This window comes from Vanessa tameamea, chromosome 30 (assembly GCF_037043105.1).
Source record: "Vanessa tameamea isolate UH-Manoa-2023 chromosome 30, ilVanTame1 primary haplotype, whole genome shotgun sequence".
In the NCBI taxonomy this organism is placed as follows: Eukaryota; Metazoa; Arthropoda; class Insecta; order Lepidoptera; family Nymphalidae; genus Vanessa; species Vanessa tameamea.
The window spans coordinates 2,724,641-2,751,831 of record NC_087338.1 but is presented as its reverse complement, the minus strand read 5'-3'; the positions used below and the strand labels follow the sequence as shown (position 1 = coordinate 2,751,831).

The window sequence follows — 27,191 nt, the reverse complement described above, 5'->3', positions numbered from 1 at the left end:
TTTGTATTTTTTTGTTCTGTTAGACAATAACTTATAACACGGAATATTTCTCGGAAAGGATTTATTGTTTCTGATTATTAATTGAACCAAAGTATAGACCCATATTTTTTTATATTTATCTGTCCGTCGTTGTAATAATGAAACATACGTTTACTGTTAATATTAATAAAAAATAGTCAGTATATAAGTTCAATATATATTAAATGGCAACCCTTTTTTGATGTTAAAGTACGCATTTACGAATTCCCACCACGTGTAGCGGGACTCTGGCGGAGTGCCAGAATACTCACAAAAAACCAGCGATAGTCTCTCTGTATTTATCTTAGTCCAAGAGCCAGTGATCGGCAGACTTACGGTATAGTAGCAAGCTCCATATTACTGCCAGGTATGCTTCACCTGCTGTTGGGGAAATGGAGGTTCACTATTCCCATCGAGGGTTCCTTTGACCATGGAGTCGAAAAGCATAAAAATTGACTTTCAAAACGTGATCGCAGCAAGTCTGCCCTCTTGATATCTTAAAATATATAAAAAAAATATATTGAAAACTTTAATGGCAGACACCCACTCCGGTTCCTTCTATATTTTTTATAATTTCAAAGCTACTTAAATTTGACAAAAATTTACGTTATTTCAGCAAGGCTGAAATTTATATATATTATTATTGTATACATATATCTACAAAAGCAGACACGTATGTCTGTTCTAAGACGCAGGCAGACCACATAATAGTTTCTCAGTCGTGATAAAAAAACTCCACGCTTTTTTTATCATCTGTATGATATTATATATAATTAAGTTCATACTCTTTCGTAGGTCACAACAATGTAAGGTATACAAAGGATTTCATTGTTGTTACCTATCTTATCTGAATGCCATTATCACCTATTATCAAGATACCTATCAGTTCTAAGCTTTTATAGAGACTTAATACATTATTTCAAGATATTTTAAGAGTAATTTCTATTTCTTATTAGTTTATTACGTTTTAAGGTTATAAGACAATATAAGATTATATATCAAACACAAATATTCATTTAGCCGTTATAGTAGCTTTAGTAATCGTAATATTGTTTTAATTAATATTTTCATTAACACAAACTACTTTAATACTAAATTTGTATCTTGATAATTGTAAAGAACACAATTCATATATCATCAATAATTTAACAAGCAATAACAATTATACATTATCACAAAAATTTTTTTTTACATTCATACATTAGCAGCCTGTAAATTTCCCACTGCTGGGCTAAGGGGGCCTTCTACCTTTGAGGAGAAGGTTTGAGCATATTCCACAACACTGCTCCAATTCGGGTTGGTGGAATACACATGTGGCAGAATTTCGTTGAAATTAGACACATGCAGGTTTACTCATGATGTTTTCCTTCACCGCCGAGCACGAGATGAATTATAAACACAAATTAAGCACATGAAAATTCAGTGGTGTCTGCCTGGGTTTGAACTCGAAATCATCGGTAAAGATGCACGCGTTCTGACCACTGGCCCATCTCGGCTCTCGGCACAAAATTATATCATACCTTAAATATTAACATCTTGCTGCTCCAGGAAAAAGTAAAAAGTCCTCTATAAGGAGCTTCCATCACTTATATAAGCCTCACTACAAATCACATGATTCACAATAATGAAAAGAAAATTCAAAGTACCCTCTTATTTAATATCAGCGTTATCAATACAATTCAAAAATAATTGAAATATAATTATTATTATTAGAGAATTTATTAAAACATACCATATTTTTTGTAAATCATCTAAATATTTAATAATTTCTCACTTAGTCTGTCAAGTGCGTCTGTAGTTTTATAATACATTATTATACGTAGACAAACTTGCAAAAACAATTGCACATTTAAAAATCCGGATTTCCCAATTTTTTAATAACGTCTGTTTTTTTTATTTTAATTGACGATGGAATTATACAGTAATATACCAAAGAGTACGGTCAGAAAAACAAATTGCGGATTATTATGATACAGAATATTCGTTAGATCGGTTTTTTACAATGAGTTGGTATTATTATCGCAGATTTATTTTTAATTTATTATTAAGAGAATAGTTATTAATAATAGTTTGCGTCGTTATTTTGATTGTTGATGGATTACAGCCGAATTTCGACCGTCGGGCGACCACTAGGAATTCAATTTTTATATCTATATATGTATATAGAATCGAATTACCACTCATTGATTTCACGAGATCTCAGAATCTATAAAACCTACAAACTTGAAATTTGACAGGTAGGTTCCTTACAGAGTGAAGATATCCGCTAAGAACTTTACGGAACTACACCCATAAGGGGGTAGAACGGGAGTTGAAAGTTTATGTTTTATAAATTTCGCACGGATCAAGCCGCAGGTTCAGCTAGACATTATATAGGAATTTCTCGCTACTTGTCACGTGTATAAGGCCACTGGGCCCTGAGAGGAACTGATTTATGTGGGATTACCCACTAGGAAATCCAGCAAAAGCCGTCCTCGACACTTAGATCGCGGAATTGTTCACACGCCTCCGTTCGTCATGTCGGCTCTTGCCATTGTGGAGATCCTTAAGAAGAAAAAGAGTTATCTTACGAGCGAAAAGTCTCATGGTAGACGCTATAGCTCCGACTTCAAAAAAATTAAATTAATATATTTTTTTACTATTTTTTATGTTGTGTCTGTACAATGAACAATGTGAAATCTTCTTTAAATTCATAAAAAACATGTTAATGTTATAATTGCAATGCAAAAATTAATTTTTATTGCGTAATTGTTTTATTATTTGAGATTAGTTTTGTTTACGTCATTCGTGACTGCCCAAAAACATTAGTGTTGTAAGAAATATTAACCATTCCTTATGTATATAGAAGGAACCTTGGAAACTAAGATGTTGTCCCCCTTGCGTATGTAGTTCGACTTATAGCTTTATAGCTGAATCCGGTCTGAAATAATAAATGTTTATTTCTTGTTGGATACAAGCTAATATTTAGTTTTTACTTCAGATGCCATGCTACTATTATTTGAAGAACTTTTGAGTTCATTTGAATCAGAATACGTATCATTCGTAGTGTTTCCTTTTTTATGTCTATCATTGTTAACTGAATATATTTCTTCGAAATTGTTATTCGTATCTTGGTTGCGCTATCTGTAATCTTTGTCGTTTGATCCATTGATTTATATTGTTATCGTATGTTCTTCGTTTAAACTTCTTGCGATAAAATTTAATATTTCTATGTTCGTTTGCTTAAAATCTTCAAGTTCATTTTCGATATGATACATTGCCTCTTTAAAATGTTCAAACCGAATCACATGAATACTTCATATTATTGATAGAATATATGATGAGGGTACCTACCATAGCTTGCACAAGTCCCCGCCACGAAGTAAAACGAACTCAGAAGCGACATTCAGACATACGCTGTTGTTAAATTGTTCTTATGTAGTACTTTGATATTTAAACCGCTATATTTTCGTCTTACTGTAGCGTTGAATGACCTGATGTATGATTCGAGAGATCAATTGTAAGTCTACATTATATACTAGTTGAAACAGTGGCTTTGCCCGCGTGGACTTCAGTTTGCGTTAACCGTATTCCACTAGATATTTTATGGTAACTGATTGAATTGAACCGACTGACTTTGTAATGATACTATAGTGTATTTAATTATATTTTATTATTACTATTTGTTAGTAGCTCTGCTAAATTACTATAAACAGTTCTTGATTAACATATCTTTATTTTTAATACAACACTATTTCCCTTAACTGCTTGTATCCAATTTAATTTTACTTTCAAAGTTCCGATGACAGTTTAGCCAATCAAAACGTAATTTGTTCGCTCTAACGTAAGCTCTCGACCAATGATGTCGCGCCATTTCGACGTCAAATGTTGTTTATCTGGCTTTTGTGCTTTTTATTGTTGTAAGTGGTTGAAATAGGCTATATGTAAATTGGTGGGATGTAACTGTTGGTTTTTTACAGGGACGCTTTTTAAACGTCCCGTAGATATCCGAACAACTTTAAGAAATATTAAAATAAATCTAAACAGATTTTGAACTGGCGTATAGTTTTGAACAACGTATTTTGATTTTTTTATACATAACATAACATAAGCAGCCTGTAAATTTCCCACTGCTGGGCTAAGGCCTCCTCTCCCTTTGAGGAGAAGGTATGGAGCATATTCCACCACGCTGCTCCAATGCGGGTTGGTGGAATACACATGTGGCAGAATATCGTTGAAATTAGACACATGCAGGTTTCCTCACGATGTTTTCCTTCACCGCCGAGCACGAGATGAATTATAAACACAAATTAAGCACATGAAAATTCAGTGGTGCCTGCCTGGGTTTGAACCCGAAATCATCAGCTAAGATGCACGCGTTCTAACCACTGGGCCATCTCGGCTTGATTTTTTTATATTGAGTCAATTTAATTATAAAGCCTAATCCTAATGTAGTTAACCTAATCTAGCTAAGATTATAAATTATTAAAAATTAATGCACTAAATTGTAAATTAAATGCTCCTTTCGAAGTTATTCGTTTAGATTTTTAAATAACCATACAATTTAACGGGGACACCTTAGAATATGATCTCTTGGTGGTAGGGCTTTGTGCAAGCCCCTCTGGGTAGGTACCACCTACTCATCAGACATTCTACCGCCAAACAGCAGTACTCAGTATTATTGTGTTCCTATTTGAAGGGTGAGTGAGCCAGTGTAAATACAGGCACAAGGGACATAACATCTTAGTTTCCAAGGTTGATCGCACATTGGCGATGTAAGGAATGGTTAATATTTCTTACAGCGTCATTGTCTATGGGCAGTGGTGACCATTTACCATCAGGTGGCCCATTTGCTCGTCCGCCTATCGATATCATAAAAAAAAGATTACAAAACAAAAACCAGTTAGAGCGCGCGGAACATTATTTTGTAAAAAACCGAATACAAAACCATATCAAAAAAGCATAGACAAACCTAGTATCCGAAAACAAAACTCATCATACCTTGTTTATAGTAACCGGATGTAGTTTAATTTATTAATGACTTAAGAGTCACTTGTTGTTCGAAGATATAAAATAAATGCTTAAATTTAATTATTCGGTGATATATCTTATATTATGATATAGTACCGGTATTTAATATGTCCTTTTATAAATATCCTATCAATAAGTATTATTGTACCTAAAAGTTATGATTAATTGATTAGTTTTTTTTTTTTTTTTAATTTAGTTCGCAAGCACCCGGAAAAAAAATATTGTGATTTTTATTTCGGCGCACGATTCGTGATCGAAGTATCTTCAAATGATTTACGATCGATAATTTTTTTTTGGGAACAGTTTAACATATATTTTATTGAAGTCTTGTTAGTTCACGGACTTGTAGTTTTTATACTGTTGCAAAGATAATTTAGAGAAGATCAATTTTGTACTTTTAGAGAATTGATTTAATGTTATAGTAATTATAAAAAAAAAAATCAAACTAGTTCCCCCGCCAATATAGTGTGACGAAAAACACCGTGATTTACAAAATAAATCACTATTTGATTATATTATATATTAGTATTTACTAATATATAGAGCCGAGATGACCCAATGGTTAGAACGCGTGCATCTCAACCGATGATTACGGGTTCAAACCCAGGCAGGCACCACTGAATTTTCATGTGCTTAATTTGTGTTTATAATTCATGTCGTGCTCGGCGGTGTAGGAAAACATCGTGAGGAAACCTGCATGTGTCTAATTTCAACGAAATTCTGCCACATGTGTATCCACCAACCTGCATTGGAGCAGCGTGGTGGAATATGCTTCAAACCTTCTCCTCAAAGGGAGAGGAGGCCTTAGCCCAGCAGTGGGAAATTTACAGACCGTTAATGTTACAAAATATATTAATATCTATTATAAATATGAGAGTAACTGTGTCTGACTGTCTGTTGCTCTTTCAAGGCCAAACCGATGAAACGATTTGGATGATGTAGATGGATGATGAAATTCAGTATGAAGCAAGCTTGAACCCCAAGGAAGGATAGGCATTATTTATTTATTTATTTGACAACACCAACAAGTAGTACAACAAAAATACACAGTACACCATAAGTCATCATAAGTAATTGGGTAATTTTGCAGGTGTTCTAAAATTACTTGAAAATTGAAATATAAGTCAACATTGTAAAAAATATAAAAAGTTAATTAATAAAATAAAACATTATACAATTAAAAATAAGGTAAATAAAATAAACGATTCTGAATTTAAATACATTGTTATACCTAACAACCTGACGACCAACCCTTAAAACGCTAGCGAAGCCGCAGGCGACTAGTTTAATATACGTTTTGACTGATTCGCAATGTAGATTCTACCGAGAAGAACCGTCAAAAGACTCACTGTTTAGTATCTTAAAACAATTTATGTAATATAAATGTTAAATCTATACGAAATTACTAAAACTAAAATCTAATCAAATTCATAGTTAAAGGTCTGCGCTCAGTAACCGAAGTTCGCTCACTTCTTGATAAAAGGTCAAATTATTTGACGACCAGTATCAATACTTACCAAAGTTAACAACATATTCGCTATAAATGTCTAGCTGATAACTTTAACGTCTATATAACATAACCTCCCAATTTCACGCCCTAGAGGGGTGGATTAAAAAAGGTGGCCTATGTCCTTCCCTGGGACTCAAATCATACCAAATTTTATCTAAATCGGTTAAGCTTTAAGTGTGAACAGTTATAAATCATCATTTTACCTTTTGTAGTTTGGACTTCCGGTTATACATGTGACGCGATGTATAATGAATCGCCTCGGGTCATATTCAATATATGTATTTAAATAGTTTGACAAAAAAAAAGATGTTTCCTTTTCCGATCCGGTGGTAGTGTTTCATTTGACTATCAATAAGTAAGTGTAATGCTTCTATATTGAATAAAGGAATTTGAGTTGAGTTTGAGTTGAGTTGGAGCACCAACCCCTTTTTTTTTTTCTCGCTGGAAAAACGCGTTACGCGCTTCCCCCACGTGATGGAAGGTGGGGGGGTGTGTGGGATTCCCTGGAGCCCTGGACGCCGAGTGCGCCCAGGTACGCCGGGTTTACCCACTAAAAAACCAGCGGTACCCTCTCCGTCTTTCGGCGGGCGCCACGGGATCGCTTGCGCATGCTACCGTGACGCCCTGACGATCGGCCCGCCTATGCGGGCCTCCAACACCTAGAGGGGGTTCTCGGGGTTGGAGCACCAACCCCTGAGAGACTGTCTCCATATCAAATAACATCTAAATCATTTCAGCGATATAATCGTGAAGGTAACAGACAGAACTATTTTCGCATTCATAATATTTGAATAGATAAGGAATTGCAACGTGTCATGAGAAAAGTGCGTTTTATATATTTGAATGGGGGGTAATGCAGACACTTCCAAGTGAATTAAAGTTTAAAATTTTTGAAATGAATAGACAAATAGACTTAATTAATTAGTATTCTTGCCACACTTCCACGCGGTCATGATTTGTACAATGACTATTTTCAATTTTAATAAAAGTATTTTCAATTTTAATAAGACTATTTTCAATTTTAATAAAACGAATTATGATGTTGATATTTTTTGGCTGGATAGGCAGGACCATACACAATTCTAGAAAAAAAAATCTATTATATTTATGAAGTTATTTATGTCAAAAAAACGCATTTGTATATTTTAATTTGAAAACACTAATCATCGGTTTAAGCCGAAAACATTACATTCCATATCTAACGCCTACTGCTAGGAGTGGTCGGAGATCGCCAAAAAAAAAAATAATTTATGCCAAATTTAATTTGTTAACTGGCAATTTCCAAGGCTTTACCGTGTCGGCCTTTTATGTCTGTAATCAAGGTTCCGATCTTGTGGCGATAAGACTGTTTAAATTTTATTTATATTTTCTGTGTTTAAATGACGACCTCCGTGGTCGAGTAGTGTGTACACCGGTTTTCATGGGTACGCCACTCCGAGATCCCGGGTTCGATTCCTGGCCATGAGAAAAAGTCCATTAGTTTTCTATGTTGTCTTGGGTCTGGGTGTTTTTGGTACCGTCGTTACTTCCGATTTTCCATAACACAAGTGCTTTAGCTACTTGTATAATGTATGTGATGTTGTCCAATATAAAAAAATAAATAATTTAATCAAGATTAAATATGCGATTTTTTTCATTGCAACATAACTTTTAAATATCTGAATAGATTTGAATTCAGTGGTAACGTTAGATTCCTGCATCACCCAGACTGACATTGCCTATAAATTAATTCATTCCGAGCAACGGTTTTAAACTTTGAATATAAAAAAAATGTTAATTTAAATTATTTACAAATGCTACATACTACGCTGATATTCATGATAATCATCAATCATTATCAGACAAACGTGTTATAGTTGATGCTATTTGCAAGTGATAGAGATTTGATGACAAGTGTTACCAATCTTGATCATTTTCTGTAACGTTTGTTACAGACTAGTCATGCTGAACTGTTGTATTTTGCTGTTTAGAAAGACCTGTTAAGTACGAATATAAAATATGTCGTTTATTGCAAGAAATGCTGCTTAACTGGAGTTTAAAGGAACTGTGCCACAGTGTTAAAGTTACAACAACAAATTTGTCAAGTGGTCATATTTAATTCCAAAGGTTCGTGATGTTTCTTACAGTATGATGTTTATAGGCACTGGTGCCCACTTATCATCAGGTAACCATTGTCGATCTGTATACCTATTTTAAATTAAAATAAACATTGTTATTGCGTCACGGAGCCGAACAGTAATTTGCCTATTGAGTATGTTTATACGGGTGCAATGTTGCAACGCAACGCTCTCACTGAGATGCCGTTGTGTGTCGGTGAACCGACGTTGAATTAAATTAGGTACAACATTACAATTCAGATCTTTCCTGATGTAAAGTAATAAAAACTCAATATAATATATTTTCGGTAATGAGAACATGTTCTAAAAAAGGGAAGAAATTTTGGATGCAAGACCATTTTTGACAGGAAACTTTGGTATATGTTATACGCGTTGCTATGGTTAACACTCGTATTTATTGTTACACGGGTTGCTATGGGAAACATCCTTCTTAGCAATAAACTAACAAGCAATCGAACGTGTTTTTCTATTATCCACAAACATCTCAGAAACGACATGACGCTCTGTGTGTGCGTGTTGGTTATTTTATATACTCATTTTATAAATACTATATTTAGTTTACTATCAACACAGTTTTTATTTTTTTTAATGTAGTTATAATGGAATAGGCGTTTATTTTCCATCTCCCTGATGTGAAAGTGTAGATGAAGAAGTCCACCCAAAAGAAACCTGTTCACTCTACTCTTAGAGGCCAGAGTTTATTTCACCCAGGGCCGGATTTAGGGGAGGGCAACCGGGGCAACTGCCCAGGGACCTCCACATGAGAGGAGCCCTGGCAACAGAGATTCCGACGAGATAACAAATATCTAGCCGTCAAATTATAATAATGTTTCTAATAACTGTTTTAAAAGTTACCGACACAAATAAATCAATTATAGTTTACTGATTTAAATTAAAATATTCAAATTAATTCATAATATAATTATTAGGGTCTCCACATCTCTGTTGCTCTTGGTCCTCTTCTCCTTTGTGGCCCCAGGGCCTCTAGATCTTTTAAATCCGTTTTACATCTGCTGGGCATCTTTTAACGGATATTTTGAAACGTGTTGGTGCTCCGGTGAAGTCCCTCCGTGTTCTCTCTAGTCTCGAGTCCGTTGCGCACGCGGTGAATGACTTCAACAAGCAGGTTGTTTCACGTATGGTTACTGCGTAGCATGACGCGTCAGCAATCAGACGCCGCAAGTCATGTTGACGCCATGTCTATGAATCTATTCGTCACGCACATATTTAATTATTCATATATCATATCAGTTGACCTTAAATATGATTTATTATTTGTAAATTATAACATCAAGTTAAATAATTTATGTAATGTAATTAATTCGCGTATTTTTGCTTGTTTAATTTATAGTAATAAAGTAATGTCGGTAACTCTTTTGTGGTGCAATGTATACGGTTCTACAGGATCCCAGAAAGTGTACAATATGCTTGTGTAAGTAAGTATACAATATTGCAACAGGCAATGTTACGGAACGCTTGTGTGCGAAAGGTTACTATACAATTAGTGAGTTTATGATTGATAGCACAACTTGGGAATGAAACGATCGCCTCCTGGCTGTTTCTAATCATATTCAATATAAGTATTTAATAAATTTGACAAAAAAAAAACTCGTTGAGTTTCTTTCGCCGGTTCTTCTCAAGTCGGGATGTTTCCTTTTCCGAATCGGTGGTAGTGTTTAATTTTACAATCAATAAGTAAGTGTAATGCTTTCATATTGAATAAAGGAATTTGCGTCACGCATTCAAGCTAGTCACGTCAATAGTCGAAATTTAAAACGAATTTACAAAGCGCTGCTATAAAATGCTATATTTTTGTCTAGTAGTTTTATCAGTACGTATTGTAGAATCCCACAATTCCCGGCTTAAGATGCCGATGCCTTATCCATTAGCCCGAGATTGCCCAGTGGTTAGAGTAGTGTGTACACCGGTTTTCATGGGTACGCCACTCCGAGGTCCCGGGTTTGATTCCTGGCCGAGTCGACGTAGAAAAAGTACATTAGTTTTCTATGTTGTCTTGGGTCTGGATGTTTGTGGTACCGTCGTTACTTCTGATTTTCCATAACACAAGTGCTTTAGCTACTCACATTGGGATCAGAGTAATGTATGTGATGTTGTCCAATATTTATTTATTTATATTATTTTAGTTGTGCCGATAGGGCACAGATTATTTCGCCAATGTCACGTAGGATGGAGAAGACACGAAAGAGATTGACCGGTACGGTTGAGGTGATAAACTCAATTAAATTTTGAAGACTAGCATAGTACTAGCAATTCCCTTGTTATTCCTTAACCTAAAACAACACATCAAAGATACCATTGCACACTTACATTTATGTTGACAGACATTCGTCTTGAAAACTTGCGGTTTTTATAATTAGGCTTTATTTAGACTTAATTCCACAACTTAATTTGAATGATACAATAATATCACTGTCCACTGATACATGCTAGATATATGTTTTAATAAATATTTTTAATATATGTCGTTCAATTTAATATTTTATCATACACTAGCGACTCGCCCCGGGGTTCAATGCTGATACTAAATAATATACTACAGATTGTCCTACAACGTTCACAGTTTTTCAGTCATTAGACAATAAAAACCGCTATGTCCCTGCGCTTTAAATCTGTAACATCTTCGAAAATATTCATTTAAATTACATGCTGTAAGACCATATTGATCTTTATTAAATGCACAATGTATTTAAGGTACTTAATTGAATGATTGACACATGATTTTCGAATTTTTGATGCAGATAATTATTTTTTTATACTGATTGTGTGAGACGTGTTTTCCTAAAATCCATAGCTATATATCGCTCGACATCGCGCTATACGTTTCATGGAAAATAACCCTTTTTTTTTCTACATGTCGATAACTTGTTTAAATAGTTATATAATTGTAATATCAAATAACATGTAACTATTACAACAATTTTATAATTGACTAGAAACTGTTGATTGATATTTTTTTTACTTAGAACATGATCCGCGACGCTGAACACGTCATTGTTTTTTCGTGATTCGGCATCAACGGAAGTTTATTGACAACACAGTATAACGGTGGTGTGCAAAGGTCACTCATTGACAATTCCCAGGCTCTTATGAACAATTTGCTCTTAAGAACAACTTATATTTCAAAAATAACATTTATTATCTCGTATTTATTTTTGAATCTCGGCGAAACTATTATCGATACTTTGAAAGTAAAATTGGAAGTCGATATAAGAAGTTAACTAGAATCGTAAAAGTCTGTAAATGTCTTAGTGGGCTAAGGACTCTTCCTTCCACCACGCTTCTTCAATACCGGTTAAAGTTACATGTGGCAGAATTTCATTGAATTTAGACACATGAAAATTCAATGGTGCTTTGTTTGAACCGATCACATTTACAGCAGCCTGTAAATTTCCTACTGCTGGGCTAAGGCCCCCTCTCCCTTTGAGGAGAAGGTTTGGAGCAAATTCCACCACACTGCTCCAATTCGGGTTGGTGGAATACACATGTGGCAGAATTTCGTAGAAATTATTTACTCACGATGTTTTCCTTCACCGCAATTTTGAGACTTGATACTTTGTGTTGCGTTCTGATTTGAGGAGTGAGTGAGCCAGTAGAATCACAACGGACGTAATAACTTAGTTCCCAAGTTGATGGGGCATTAAAGGTAAGGAATGATTAAAATTTGTCACGGCGCCAATGTGTATGGGTGGTGATCATTACTTACCATCAGGTGGCCCATTTCCGTCTATCATAAAAATAAAAATAAATCACTAAATAGACCCGGATCTGGTAGACAGCATATGGTCGCTAATTTTATGAATAATGAATGAATTTTTACAAAAAGGAATCGGACCAAAACAAATAAATTTAATTTTATAACATTGACCGATTTTGACGACCTCCGTGGTCGAGTTGTGTGTACACCGGTTTACATGGGTACGCCACTCCGAGGTCCGAGGTTCCGGTATCGATTCCCGGCCGAGTCGATGTAGAAAAAGTTCATTAGTTTTCTATGTTGTCTTGAGTCTGGGTGTATGTGGTACCGTCGTTACTTCTGATTTTCCATAACACAAGTGCTTTAGCTACTTACATTGGGATCAGAGTAATGTAAGTGATGTTGTCCAATATTTATTTATTTTTTATTTGACAATGTGAAAATATAGAGGAAGGGGACGAATGAAAAGATGGATGGATTTTGTGAAAGATGATTTGGCTGGAAAGAATGTTACTTGTGAGATGACGTCAGATAGATAAGTATGGAAGAAGAAGATATGCTGCGCCGACCAGAAGTAAATTGGGATAAGGGGAGAGGGATGAAGTAGAATTAGTAAGCAGGCTTTTACAACTATTGAAACGACATATGTAATCTGTAAACCTACCACCGGTTCATTAACTTAAACGATAATTATTTATTGTATTTTTAATAATAATTGTGATTAATTACGGATGTAATAAAAAAATTCAACGTTTCAATAAATAAATTTGATTGTTTATGATTCTTGTTTAATAATGTTGCCTTTTATAAAAAACTGGTTCTGTTTGTATATTTATCGTTTCAATTGTATATGGATACATGTCTTTTTTACCGGGGAATTACGGAAGATCCGTTAAGGATTAGATATCTGCGTTAAACCTTGGTGTGAGACCTACGGTGGTGTGGGGCCTATAGAGACAAAAAATATCTTTTATTAAATTTGATTTGCCTCTATTATTATATTGGATTTTATGGTTCATAAAATATATGAGAAATGTATATCAATAATGTACGAATATCTAAAAAAGTAATCTTCTATTCTCATTGGCAAACCGGATCGTGCAAATATTTGAGACGGCTGGGGCAATCTCTCTGGATGAATATTTAGAAGACCTAAAGTTGTCAGGTTTTGTTTTAATATGCTTGCTCTCGAACAAGTTTTTAGACACCTTAACCTTTGATATTGATTATATATTTCTGGATAGACTATCAATTATGAGAACGCGTTTGGAGAGTGTCAATCGTAGCTGACCAAGATACACCAAGACATTATACCCTGTACAAGATAGCTTGATCTTTTTGACAGATGTAAATTTTTCTCATCGACATAACTTTGCAATGACGAACATATTATTTTCTTAATTTAATGATTTTAAAAATTGTAAACATATTTAAAAAAAAATACGTATAATACGAAAGTTACTAAAGATTCAAGCGTTATCCGAAAATTTTAATAATTTTTATATTATATATTATTGCTTCAAAGTAAAATTTAAATAGAAACACTGAAAATAATAGACGCTTATACAATGTTACATCGGTCGGACGGACGCGAATAACAGGCAGTAACTGCTACAAATATCGATTACAAAAATCATTCATTCAAATCATTGTTAAGTTATTGTTACGAACGGGGGTCCTTTTGGTTGGGGTCTCTTTATCTGGTATTACTCTTTTTAGAAAAATAAGTTATAAATTCTATTCTAAATGAATTCTAATTTGAATTACGCATTCCATCGTTCCATCGACTGTTATATATATTATATTTTCTATTTCTCATCACTAGCCCGTCTGTCGAAAAGATCAAGCTAACTTGAACAGGGTATAAAGTTGACTCGTTTGTTTTAGTCCTTTTGTACTGTGACTCTCTATCTAAATATATAAATATACTAAGACCATAAGAAAGTTTGTCGATTTGACGTTTACCGTTTGACGTTTCTACGTGACCCTTTTTTTTTCTATTCGCTGGAAAAACGCGTTACGCCTTCCTCACCTGACTCGCCGGTGTCCAGGACGGCTTGCACGCCCTGGTACACTGGAATACCCAGTAAAAAACCAACGGTACTCTCTCCGTCTTCGGTGGACGTATCATGACCACTTTCGCATGCTAGCGTCATGACCTATAACACAAAATAATTAAGTAATATTTGAAGTGATAACTTCTTATGGGAGGGTATACCGCTTCGTTACGTAACGCGTTACGACGCCAGCGTGTATGGCTTCCCTTTCCCTTACGCATACGGTATACAGGCTCTTCCTCCTACACTCTAACGTATTATATAATCAATAAAAGATTTCATTAATAAATTATATTTCTTTAAATAGTTAAACTTAGATTAGTTTAAGTCATCACTTCTGTCCGGCGTCCCGAGACGCATACGTTACTTTTTTCACTCAAAGCAAATGACTTTTGAACTTTGCTATAAATATGACTACCGGCAAGGCTAAGAAACATTCTTTAGGAAATACATATAAAAAAACAGAAACGTAATAATAACAAATTGACATGCGACATTTAAATAAATTATATTGATATTTAAATTACACAAGTATCATTATTGCCTGTCAATAAAAAAGCAAATTTTTTGATATTTCGATTAAGAATTTTTCTAGATAGTTCTATTAGAAGAACAAATATCGATTTTATTATTTTTTTTATAATATAGGTACGCGGACGAGCAGATAGGCCACCTGGTGTTAAGTGGTCACCACCGCCCATAGACAATGGCGCTGTAAGAAATATTACCCATTCCTTACATCGCCAATGTGCGACCAACCTTGGGAACTAAGATGTTATTTGCCTTGTGCCTATAGTTACACTGGCTGACTCATCCTTCAAACAGGAACACAATAACACTGGGTACTGCTGTTTGGCGGTCGAATATCTGATGAGTGGGTGGTACCTACCCAGACGGGCTTGCACAAAGCCCTACCTCCAAGTCAAATATTTACTTTGACAAAGTTTGTAATGCATACCAATTACTTTGATTTACTCATGGATTCAATATTTAACAAATCGTGTCCTGCCGTTTTACATGCGTTAAATGTATACCCTCATAGTCGTTTTATATCTGAACATAACAAAGAACTTTATTATATATATGTAAAGTAACATAATGTAGTGTCCCACTGTTGGGCTAAGGCTCTATTATACAAGGATTAGAGCATACAATGTACATATGTTCGTACATAATATACATAATACATATGTATATGACATACGTATTTGACATAATACCTCAGGATGTTTTCCTTCACGATACGAATTATAAAGAGAAATTAAGCTCATTATGATTCAATGTGGGTGGATTTGAATCCGCAGTGATCGTTTAAGATTCACGCGTTCTAACCACTGGGCTACGTATATTTGATAATATTAAAATTTAATTCTTAATAAAACATTTGTAAAAACTGAATGTATTTGTATAAATATTGACTCATGTATTGATTATGTGATTAAAATAAAGATTTTATTTATTAAAACCTTTTTACACACAAGTGCTTATTTAAAACTCAACATTGAGTTTTATGCAACGTCATTATAATATATAATAACTATGCAGTTTTTTTTAATATCTCGGTATGACGAGCAGATGTGGTGTTTGGTCACATTAGAGCCGTAGGAATTATTAACCATTTCTTACAACGCCAAAGCGCCGTTTTGCGGACTGGGAGGTCATGTCTTGTGCTTGTGGTTACACTGGCTCACTCAACCCTCAAACCGGAACACAGTAATTATTATGTATCGATGTTTGGTGGTCGTATATGATGAGGTAACTATCCAGACGGGCTTGCACAAATTAATTCTACACATGAAATCCTCAAATTTTCAATGATTATGCTGTAGATTCATTGACTACGAGCTGTTCCCGCGAATTTGTGCGCGTTTTAAATTTAATAAAAAAAATATTGTCATAGCCTAAGTTACTCATTACATCAGCTATCTGCCAGTGGAAGTCCCGTCCAAATCGGTGCAGCCGTTCCAGAGATTAGCCGGAACAAACAGACAGGCGTACAGACAGACAAAATTTGAAAAAAATTATATTTTGGTATCTGTACCGTGTATATATACATATTCATTTAGTAAAAAGCAGCTGTTTTAATGTTACAAAAAGACACTCCAATTTTATTATATGTATGTGTATCCACCAATAAACAAAGCGATTCTAGAGGAAAGTTGATATTTATAATATATGTTTATTATGGTAGATAAAAGCCGAGAGTTTACACTTTCCTAGGCAATTCTTCAGTCTAAAAGTTAGTATGTAGACCCGTATTGAACCCGAGACAGCTCCGCTAATTACCAACAAGCGATTCACATTAACAAGTTAATAAAACATATATCGATTTTATGGTCGTAACGACCCCCAAACACAATATCAAGAAATATTATCATAAAGTTTTATTTGGTCATATACCAGCCTCTAATTGGCCTTACAATGCTGGCAACATTTAAATTTAGAAATCACGATACAGAATACGCTGTCACATAGCTAAAAATATTTTATAATCTAGCGTTAAGCCGGTTCCGGTTGAAATAATTTATGAGAACGGAAGTTTAAAACGCGATGTTAATTTATCAACAGACATAACAATATTAATATTTTCTCCTTTGTCAACAGGTTTATTTCTATTGTTCCTGCTTGGTTTCGTGGCGTTGGGGGTGGGACTCTTCATCATATTCCTTCACCCTTATAATGCCATATTCAATTGGGTAAGTTGCCTTTCTCATAAGAGCTAAATTTTTAACTGATTTTTTTTTTAATGCTTACGTGGACGGGCAGTCAGGTCTGATGGTAAGTTGATAAGTTTAATTGGTGATTGAATATATGGTGGTACCTACCCAGAATGTCTTGCACACAACACATCACACACAAAACATCTATACATAAACGCGACATCAGAGTCGCCGAGGCTGTGCTCTCTCTGATCGAGCACGGAGCAGGGCCCGCTGGATTGTAGTAATTAGGATTAAAAAAAAAAAATTATAATAATAAAAAAAAAAAACACCATATACAGTATTATTATATATTATATATTATTTATTATGGACTATTTATATATTATGTTAAATTGAAAAAAAAAAAACAAAAAAAAAAAAAAATGTCAGTGTGGGCCACGTCTTCCAAGAAGACGACAAGGTCGAAGTCCAGCGAAGATCTGCTGATGTTCAGTAAAAATATAAAATAACGCCACAATTTATAAAAATAAAATGTAAAAAAAGGCACGGGCAACTGTGAGCCCGTGGATGTTGTAAAGCAAATAAAAAAAAAAAAAAATGTCTTGCACAAAGCCTTATCTGGTTTTGTCCAATACAAGGTTCAGATAAATATGCGTATGATACACAAACAGCCGACCCAAGAGTACTATTAATTTTGACAAATATGGAATTTGGAAAAATTGTGAATAACACTCAGTTTAAATTATCTTTAAACAGAAAGTCGTGCTGTCCGACGGTGGCGAGATCTTCGAAATGTGGAGAAATCCGGAGGTGAAGCTGTATACTAAGGTGTATCTTTTCAACATCACGAATGCTGACGACTACATGTCTGGCAAAGATGACAAGATCAAGGTCAAGGAAGTTGGACCATACGTCTATCGGTATGTATATTACTGGCTCTGTATATATCATTGAAACACTTTGGAGGATCCTGGATTATCGTTTGGGGGGGGGCGCGTTTGACCATTGAAGGTAAAGCACTAAAAATATGCCTTTCGGTAGTGTAAAGTTTTATAAAATGCTTAATTAGAATCATAATTATCAAGATCTCTTTGTGTATTTTCACGGAAGATCTCAAATGATTTTAGGGCTTAGTTTTTAGCAAATTTCTTGGAAGGTAATCTCAATTTTATCAGGGCAGGACAACTAGACTAATGAGGAAGTAAATGAAACTCTATGCTCAGTTGAAAAAAAAAATATTGGCACATTTTTGCAAGCTCTTGCTGCATTATTATTGGTGCGATATTTTCGTCTAATTCCAACAAAACACATGACATTTTGTATGGGTCAAGTAGGTTTAGTCGAAGGTTGCAAGGATTGCAGCGCTCTCTTAAAGTTCACAAATTCCTTTTTTGAATTTCGAAACGAAGGTCTGTTCCAAATTTAAAGTATCTTAAAGTTTTAAATGTCGAAAGAGAATTTATAAAATGTATCGTGTTTTCTTTTCGTGAAATGTCGAGGTCCGTTTTGAAGAAGTTTAAAAGTTATTCCTTCCAGAAACTTCCCAGCATTATCAAACAGACGTTTCCGTCCATTTGTTTATTTAAGTCGCATCACAAGTTTAATTTTGGATGGAATTAAACAAAGTGACTCGTATTTAACTCATTGACCCCAAAACTTGTCGCAAAGCAAGTTTTTTTCGCAGCCCTAAAAGCAGCTAGCGAGAATCCTAAACATAATAATTTTGATGTATCAACATCGAAACACAAGAGAGATGAAATCTGTTCTGATGATTTTGTCAATTTAAAAATAGAATTTGAAGACTGTGCATTTGGGTGGGTACTCAATAATTATTCATTAATAACGCCAGAGCTACTCTGTTAGATCTCTAAAGATCTTTGTGTCTTACCCGTGAAATATTTACGGCAAACTTTCGGTACGCTATTTTGATCCGTATACCCTTTAAATGTTATAATGTATACAGTCAATATCCCATGGCTCTTTCTGAGTTTTCACAGTCGTGTACCGGGTTGAGTTTCCAGGTTTTTCCACATAATAACATGGCAACTCATCGTCGCTATGTTCTGATTTGGAGGATACGTGAGACAGTATAATTAGGCACAGTTTACAAAGACATCATAATTACCGTAATTAGAATCGCATTAAAGGTATACGGAATAGATTATACGTATTGCTCTTTTTCTTCCAGTTTTTACTGACGAAGGTGACCACTTAACAAATGTAAGACCATTTATAAGATTAGGTACATAAAAAAAAACATATAAAAAGATCATTTTTATAACTTTAGTTGTGTTTAAAAGTACCAGAAAATTTCGATCTTTGCTAGTCGAAATATCAATAAAATAAAAAAAATAAAAACGAATATCAAATACGTTTTTTAATAGTGTCTCGTGTTTATATGACTTATGTAAATATCACGAGATCGCGTTCCGAGTCAAGGAACAAAATAACAATTTATTCTAGAATTTTCTACAAGTCATGGCTTATTGGTAATACAAGTTAATTAATTCAAATAGTCAGAGTAATTCTTTAAAGGAAAATGATTCACAAATGGGGATCAAATGTTAATAACGACACGGAAGCGAGTTAATTTGCATTCATAGATTTTTTTTTTTAATTTTAGTAATATATCGACTATCGTATTAAATTATTCGAAATTTAAAATTAAATGTAGAAAATACCATCTAAATTTTGCGTACTAAATTCATTTAATAAAATAGTAATTTTATTTGATTGTGTTTTATGGATTCTTTTTTTAAAAGATATATTTTTATATTTTATGTCCTTGCAATTTGAATCTGTGCCTTCATGAGCATATGTAGATGTGTGTGTGTTAGTAAATAATAAAGATTTTAACCCACTAAACTTATTTTATATGTATATATATTCAATTGAGACACTCCATCCCATATTTTAATGGTCTATTTCCGATTGAACTTAACCATACTTAACGGTCACTACAATAGTCTAATGGAAAGTGGACACCACCGTAAATATACACTCAACACTGGCACTGTAAATATTCTACACCAAAGTGGAAAATAATTAGAAATAATTGCTATTAAATAAATTATATGTTGTTAGATTTTAATTAATAATGAATAATTATAATATTGTAGTTAGTGTGTTGTCGTTAAATATTCAGCGTCACGAGATTTAAGGCCGTGCACACAGGCGTAACAAATACTTATAAGTGATTTAAATATTACTATTAAAAGTAACGATAGAAAAAAAAATTGAAAACGCTCAATTTTTTATTAAGAATTATAATTAATTTAATAAAAAATATGTGGCGTATTCATCTATAATTATTATAAGCAAGACAAAAATAGACGTTTAATTTTTTTTTTTTGCCATCGGTACTTCTAACGAACACATATTCGTGACGCTCAGTATTTAACAATAAATTATTAATAATAATATTTGAATTTTAATATTTTTTCTTGAATCAATCTATCTATTGAAAAAAACCGCATCAAAATCCGTTGTGTAATTTTAAAGATCTAAGCATACATAGGGACAGACAGCGGTAAGCGACTTTGTTTTATACTATGTAATGATGCTACTTTATTATATTTCACAATCGTGGTTGTTATCTATTGGCTAAAATCGTTAAAAATAAAAACATATCATTTAAATAACAAATTGGCATAATAATCACATATTTAAATTCGCTCCGTCGTAAAAAAATAGCATTATTAAACGGGTATTAAGTCATTTAAAATGAAAATGGCATCGAGTAGTTTTTAATTAATACTAATATTATAAACGCGAAAGTAACCGTCTGTTTGTCTGTTATGCTTTGCAAGGAAGGAGTTTTTATATCTAACAATTACAACCAACTAAAATGCGAGCGAAGTCACCCGTTACACCTAGTGTGTAATAAAATATTAAACTCAACACAAAATTCCTTTATTCAATATAGAAGCATTACACTTACTTATTGATAGTCAAATTAAACACTACCATCGGTTCGGAAAAGGAAATACTCTGACCTGAGAACAGGCGAAAGCATATAATAATACCACCCGCCCTTGAGAAGAATTTCGCTATTAAATTGGGTACCCATTAAACCATGTACATCATCACTTAAAATAATATAATTTCATCTACTCTGAGGAACTACCTCTTATCAAAACAAAATCATGTACTAGTTGAGCACGTGTTTAATAATTATGGTACCGATTTATATTCCGTTTTAAATACCACCCACGTCTGTTTTGCTAACGGTAGACGACTTGGGAATGTGTGTGAATATTCGAATTCCAGAACCGGTACCTGAATATAATCACGTGCAAAATCGAAGGTTAATTAATCGTTCATTAATAAAAATCAATGATCAAACACACGGAATAACGAACATGATAGAAATGATGTCAATAGTTCTGTAATATATTATGTATTGGCTATTCCAAACGAAGTAGGAGAACATTCATTACTTGCATTATAGTATATGGATTTATAATGCAACACGGAATTGTTTAAGTTAATTTGAACTTTAAATCGTCCAGTTCCGATGACGACTTCGTCGAATTTTAAGACGCCATTTTGTCGAATATCCTTAATGAGTATCATAAATTATTCAAGTTCTCGGCCAATGATCAAATATGAATAGGATAGGATGTATGAAGCTTTTTATATATGTATATATATTAATAAATATATATATGTATAAAACACATATATCTATGTACATAATTTCGTTCAGGTCTACGATAGACCCGATCGAAACCTATCCACTATTATTACATTACATTACCAGCCTGTAAATTTCCCACTGCTGGGCTAAGGCCTCCTCTCCCTCTGAGGAGAAGGGAGAGCATATTTCACCACGCTGCTCCAATGCGGGTTAGTGGAATACACATGTGGCAGAATTTTCCACTATGGAAACTTGCTAGGTGATTGACTTGATTAGTGAAGTCATCCTACCGCTGAGCAGGATGTAAATGAATATAACCACCTTTGGTTAAATTACAGTTTTTCTAACCACTGGATCATCACGGCTATTATTTTTAACATAAGATTAAGTGAAATAATTAAATTATTTTTTCCAGTGAGGCTCTGGAACACAGCGAAGTCAATTTCAACGACAACGGCACACTCTCTACCATTCCTCGTCACCCTCTGATATGGGAGGAAGAACTCTCAGAGGGCAACAAAGAGGATGATATGCTTTACCTACCTCATATTGCTTTATTGGTAAGTTTGAAAAAGATAGAGTAAATTACTTCATTTAAAATAATAATAAATTTCGTCCAAGATCCCATTGTTGATAAGAAGTGGTTTATATTTTATATGGTAGTAATGTCTATGGCCAAGCCTTTGCATAATAAACATCCTAAAACGAATTTAAAAAAAAACAACTCACTACAACTAATACAGATAATAAATAAAAATAATTTAAATTAAGATTGAAGTATAGACACTTAAAATTCGAATACAAACAAAGCTTGATTATTAAAAATACATATATAATTAATATAGAAATATATTCCGAATGTTTTCACAGACTATAAATTGATAATACTGACTTGATATTAGAATGAAACGAATTAAAAAAAAAAGTCACAGGGTAATATGTTTGAAACCTGACTATTAAGGTTATATAAATAACATTAATGCAGCAACCGTGACATTTATATTGAAATAAAGATTTTTTTAAACTTTTATTTTAATCTACACGACAAAACTGAATTATTGCTAGAATATACGATTTAAAATTAGAACATAATATGTCGCAGCTAAAACTCTTAAACAGGCAAAATTAATTGCGTCTGAAAGTTATTGGTAATGCTTTTGACTGCTTTAATAAAAAAAAATATGTTTTAACCGTTTTAACTGACATTCTTATTCAAAGCTTAGTCAAAATCACTTTTGACTGATTAGAATGATTATAATAGTATTTATGTATAAGCAATTCGTTTATTACGAATGTTTGGTTTAAAAATCGATTTTATTAAAAAGTAAAAACTCGTAACAGTTCTGGACTGTTGTATTCACAGTAATATAGGTAGTTATATTATACCTGGTAGTAGGTGATTGTGCGAGCCAGTTTGCCACTCATCAGATAATCTACCGCCAAACAGCAATAGTTAGTATTATTGAGTTTGAAGAGTGAGTGAGTGATCAAAGATGACATAACATGTTAACTCCCAGGTTCGTTGAGTGTCTGTAATGGAGGTGTACCACCCGACCTTGGAAGTACACATGTAAACATTACCGGACACTATTAGGCAGTGTAGGCAGCTGCCAACGGCCCAACAATTGGGATTTTTTTTTTTTTATTTATTCTTAATAAAATTGTTAAAGTCGAATATATCACAGACAATTATTGATGACTATTTCAACTGCCTTAATATTATAATAAAGAGCGCATTCTGCCAGCCAGATTAGAAATAACATTTACATTAATAATTATATAGTTTTAAATTAACATTTATAAAATAGGAAATATTGCGATCTTGTCTTGACAAATAATAAATTAATATTCTAATTTTAATAACTTATTCTTGCTTGTGTGCTAAAGGTTACTATACAATTAGTGAGTTTTTGTTTGATAGCACACCTTGGCAATGAAACGATCGCCTCCTGGCTGTTTCTATTCATATACAATTATGTATGTAATTAAATTGACAAAAAAAAAAAGACTCGCTGAGTTTCTTTCGCCGGTTCTTCTCATGTCAGGGTGTCCCTTTTTCAGAACCGGTGGTAGTGTTTAATTTGACCATCAATAAGAAAGTGTAATGCTTCTATGTTGAATAAAGGAATTTGAGTTTGAGTTTGATTTGAAAATATATAAAAATAATTAATTCATAAATTAGAATTCTCTATTTTTGATTTTTATTTATTTTATCTGTGTGTGTATAGAATTTGTTTACTTGAACTTTTGACGCGTAATTCTTAAAATTAAATCAGTACTAATATTATAAAAAGGTTTTTTTTTTACGTCGGGCGTAATCTCCGGATCTAATGATTAATTTCTAAAAAAATATTCACTGGTAGAAAGTTCCTTAGTACTACAAAGTATAAATAATATTTGTATTTTTTTTTCATTTCGGTTATTAATAAATTGCGCACGTCCGAAGCCGGCGAAATATAAAAAGAAGTTGCGTGTACGCGAGTGAACGAAAATAGTTCTTAATTACAAATAAAATAATTATATAATTTATCATAATTATATTTATCATAATAATAAAATAATATTTATTATTATGATAAATGTAACACACTAACAAATATAAACATTCATAACATTGTCATAAAATAAACATTGTGAAATTAAATAAGGTGTGAAGTTGACTTCGTGCGAGTTGACACTTATTGACGGATAAGCGAGCAACTTCAGCGTGTAGTTTTAGGTCACCCTGTGCGTGTATCATAAAAAATAATTCTCATTATAATGTTCACATGTAAGGTCGATTTACAAATTATATTAAATATATATTATATTTAAATATTAGTTCGCTGTGCACGCACACCGCCTTCACCGCGCGCCAATTTTTATATATCTTATTTTCCCGCGCTTTCGCGATGTATGTCACTCGAGATGACAGATGCATAAATACACAGATAATATATAATTAATATGTTATTATAGATCTGTGTAGCTAGATTCATGATTTGTTCATCACGCGTCAAAAGAAGTATAATTTAAAAAATAAACTTCATTTTTTTTTTCTAATTACCGTGCTTAATTCAAAGTCAGGATGTCGATTATTTAATTGGCCTTTTAAAATATTTTTTATCGATAAGAGCTACCTACTCATTAGTTATAAAATCTTTATTCATTATTATATTGAAGCGAGTTTCTTCTTCATTGTCAAAAATCTACCACCAAGAACCGAATGAAACTCAGCGAGATTTTTGTTTAACATAAATATTATTTTGCGAATCAACGGTGATATGCTAGTTACCATCATGATTCGTACATTAATATTTTTTAATTTTTATCTATCTATCTATATATATATAAAAGCAAAATACCACTAACTGATTAAACACGAAATCTCAAAAATTATATCAGCTACAAACTTGAAATTTGGCGGGTTTTTTATAGGGTGTAGACATCCGCTAAGACGGATTTTACGAAACACCACCATTAAGGGGGTAAAACGGGGGTCGGAAATTTGTGTTTTATAAATTTCGCGCTTATAGGTTCAGCTAGTTTGTTATATACAAAAATCAAGGTCTTGGTGTAAATAAATATTTATAGTTTTTAAGATCATTCATTCGCGGTTCATTCACAAGTTAATTGTGTTATCGTTTGTGATATCGGTTTTATAATTTCACTTTTCAGACATTTTTTTTAATAACTGTACTAGTAAAAAATTGTACATTATTTTGGAACAATTTATAAATCGAAAATGAAATTACCAAAGTCACAATGGATCGCTTGAGATAGGACTAGTAGAAATTTCTAGGTTTTAATGCAATAATTCTAGGATGATTACCTTATTTCTAGGAAATTGCTTGAAATGAATACTTAGACACGATTCTTATTGCGTTTTGCATCATTCGTAATATTCAAACTATTTTAAAAAATATATCGTGCTACATATAAACAATGTTTTACTGGTGATGGTGAATTCCACCAACACTTATCAGTTCGTCCTCCAACCACCAATATTCCTCATTGTTATGTCGTGTTTGGTGGAGCAGTGTTGTAACAATCTGGATTTACACTTGGAGCTGAGCTGAGCTGCAAATATTCATGAGCAAAACTAGCACGATCGACAAAAAAAAAATTCTTCGCGTTATAAAAAATATTTTTCTTATCTTCCTGAACGGAACTGAAGTTAAAAGGTATTTTTTTTTATAAATGTATTCCATAATATTTTACACAATTTCGGTAATGGATCGGCACTTTTTACAGTGCCCAGGGGTAGCGCTAAATTTGAATCCGACACTGATCTAATTACAGACGCAAAGGGAGGGAGGCAGCATGCTATAAGTGGTTGGAGCTGTACCATAACCATTGTTAGATCTTTGATAGCATTTATAAGCTTTATTAAAAAATACTCTTATAATAGATTAGAAATATGCTGCAAAATAAAAATACAGTTATGCGCAAAGATAAAATTAATGCTTAGTACAAAAGACAGTCCTATGGGTAAAAGAGTGATTTCTGCCAGGACAACCTTTGTAGATGAGATTGATGCAGCATATTAATATTTTATATAAAATTATAGGAAAATGCCATTGCTGCGTTATCTCTCCCTTCTCCAGGAGAAGGTATCTTTCAATATCAAATACAAGAATAATTATAATCAAATCAAGGTCCTTCGGAGGAGCAGGTTGATCATCTTTTTTTTTTTTTTTGTTTAACGAGGAGGAAATGCATTTACGCATGCCGCCCGGTCGGGGGACCGGGACGGGTATGTGGGACTCAACCGGGGCCTAATGCCCCGTGCCAGGGCACGCTGATGCTAATGCCCTGTCCTACCCACTAAAACCATCCTCGGGTTTCCACCATGCCGCCGAGTGGTGAGGCAACGGGATCGCCAAGGGCATGCAAGCGCGACCCCACCAGCGGCAGCCGCCGTAAGGCGGCTGAATATTCATGGAAAGCGCGCCTAGTGCGCGCCTTCCCCCTCATCCTCCACGTGGGAATGTGGCGAACTCCCCCGAGTCCGCCACTGGAGGCTGGGCGTCAACGAAGCTGACGCCCTGCGGCGGATAAGATGGTAGGCTCCGCCGCTGACCGCCGGTGTAAAACACCTGGGAGGCTCGAGTAGCGAGCCCTCCCACTCCCTCCTAGCCAACGAGGCCACTCACATGGTCCGCCCTGACGCCGATCAGGGACGTACCAGGAGCGGCCCCGCGGCATCCCTCCCGCCAGTCTTAGCCGCGGCCGACGAGCAAGCTCAAGCCGGCCCCGTTGCCCAGGGTACACCACGAGGAGGTGACTGACATGTACCTACCCCAGGCTATAAGAAACAACAGTCATAGTTATTATATGACTGACATACGATAGGTTCAAAGTTATGTTATGTAGTTTTTCTGCCTTAAAATATTGATGTTAGTGGAATACTATCGTGCACAGCCATTTGCCCTATGCCTAAAGTCGTACAGATCGTGTCAAAATTGCCGTGTCCTAGAGAG

General features: G+C 34.0%; 1 protein-coding gene across 2 annotated transcripts in view; it reads left to right on the top strand.

Annotated features, from left to right (window-relative positions):
* The window catches only part of LOC113391714 (lysosome membrane protein 2-like), an 84,138-nt gene that overhangs the window by 50,096 nt on the left and 6,851 nt on the right, over window positions 1-27,191 (top strand). For both annotated transcript variants that reach the window (XM_064219996.1, XM_026627771.2), the window contains exons 2-4: window positions 17,032-17,123; window positions 17,847-18,010; window positions 22,145-22,289. In XM_064219996.1, coding sequence (XP_064076066.1) covers window positions 17,032-17,123; window positions 17,847-18,010; window positions 22,145-22,289 — 401 coding nt within the window. The remainder of the gene's footprint in view (window positions 1-17,031; window positions 17,124-17,846; window positions 18,011-22,144; window positions 22,290-27,191) is intronic.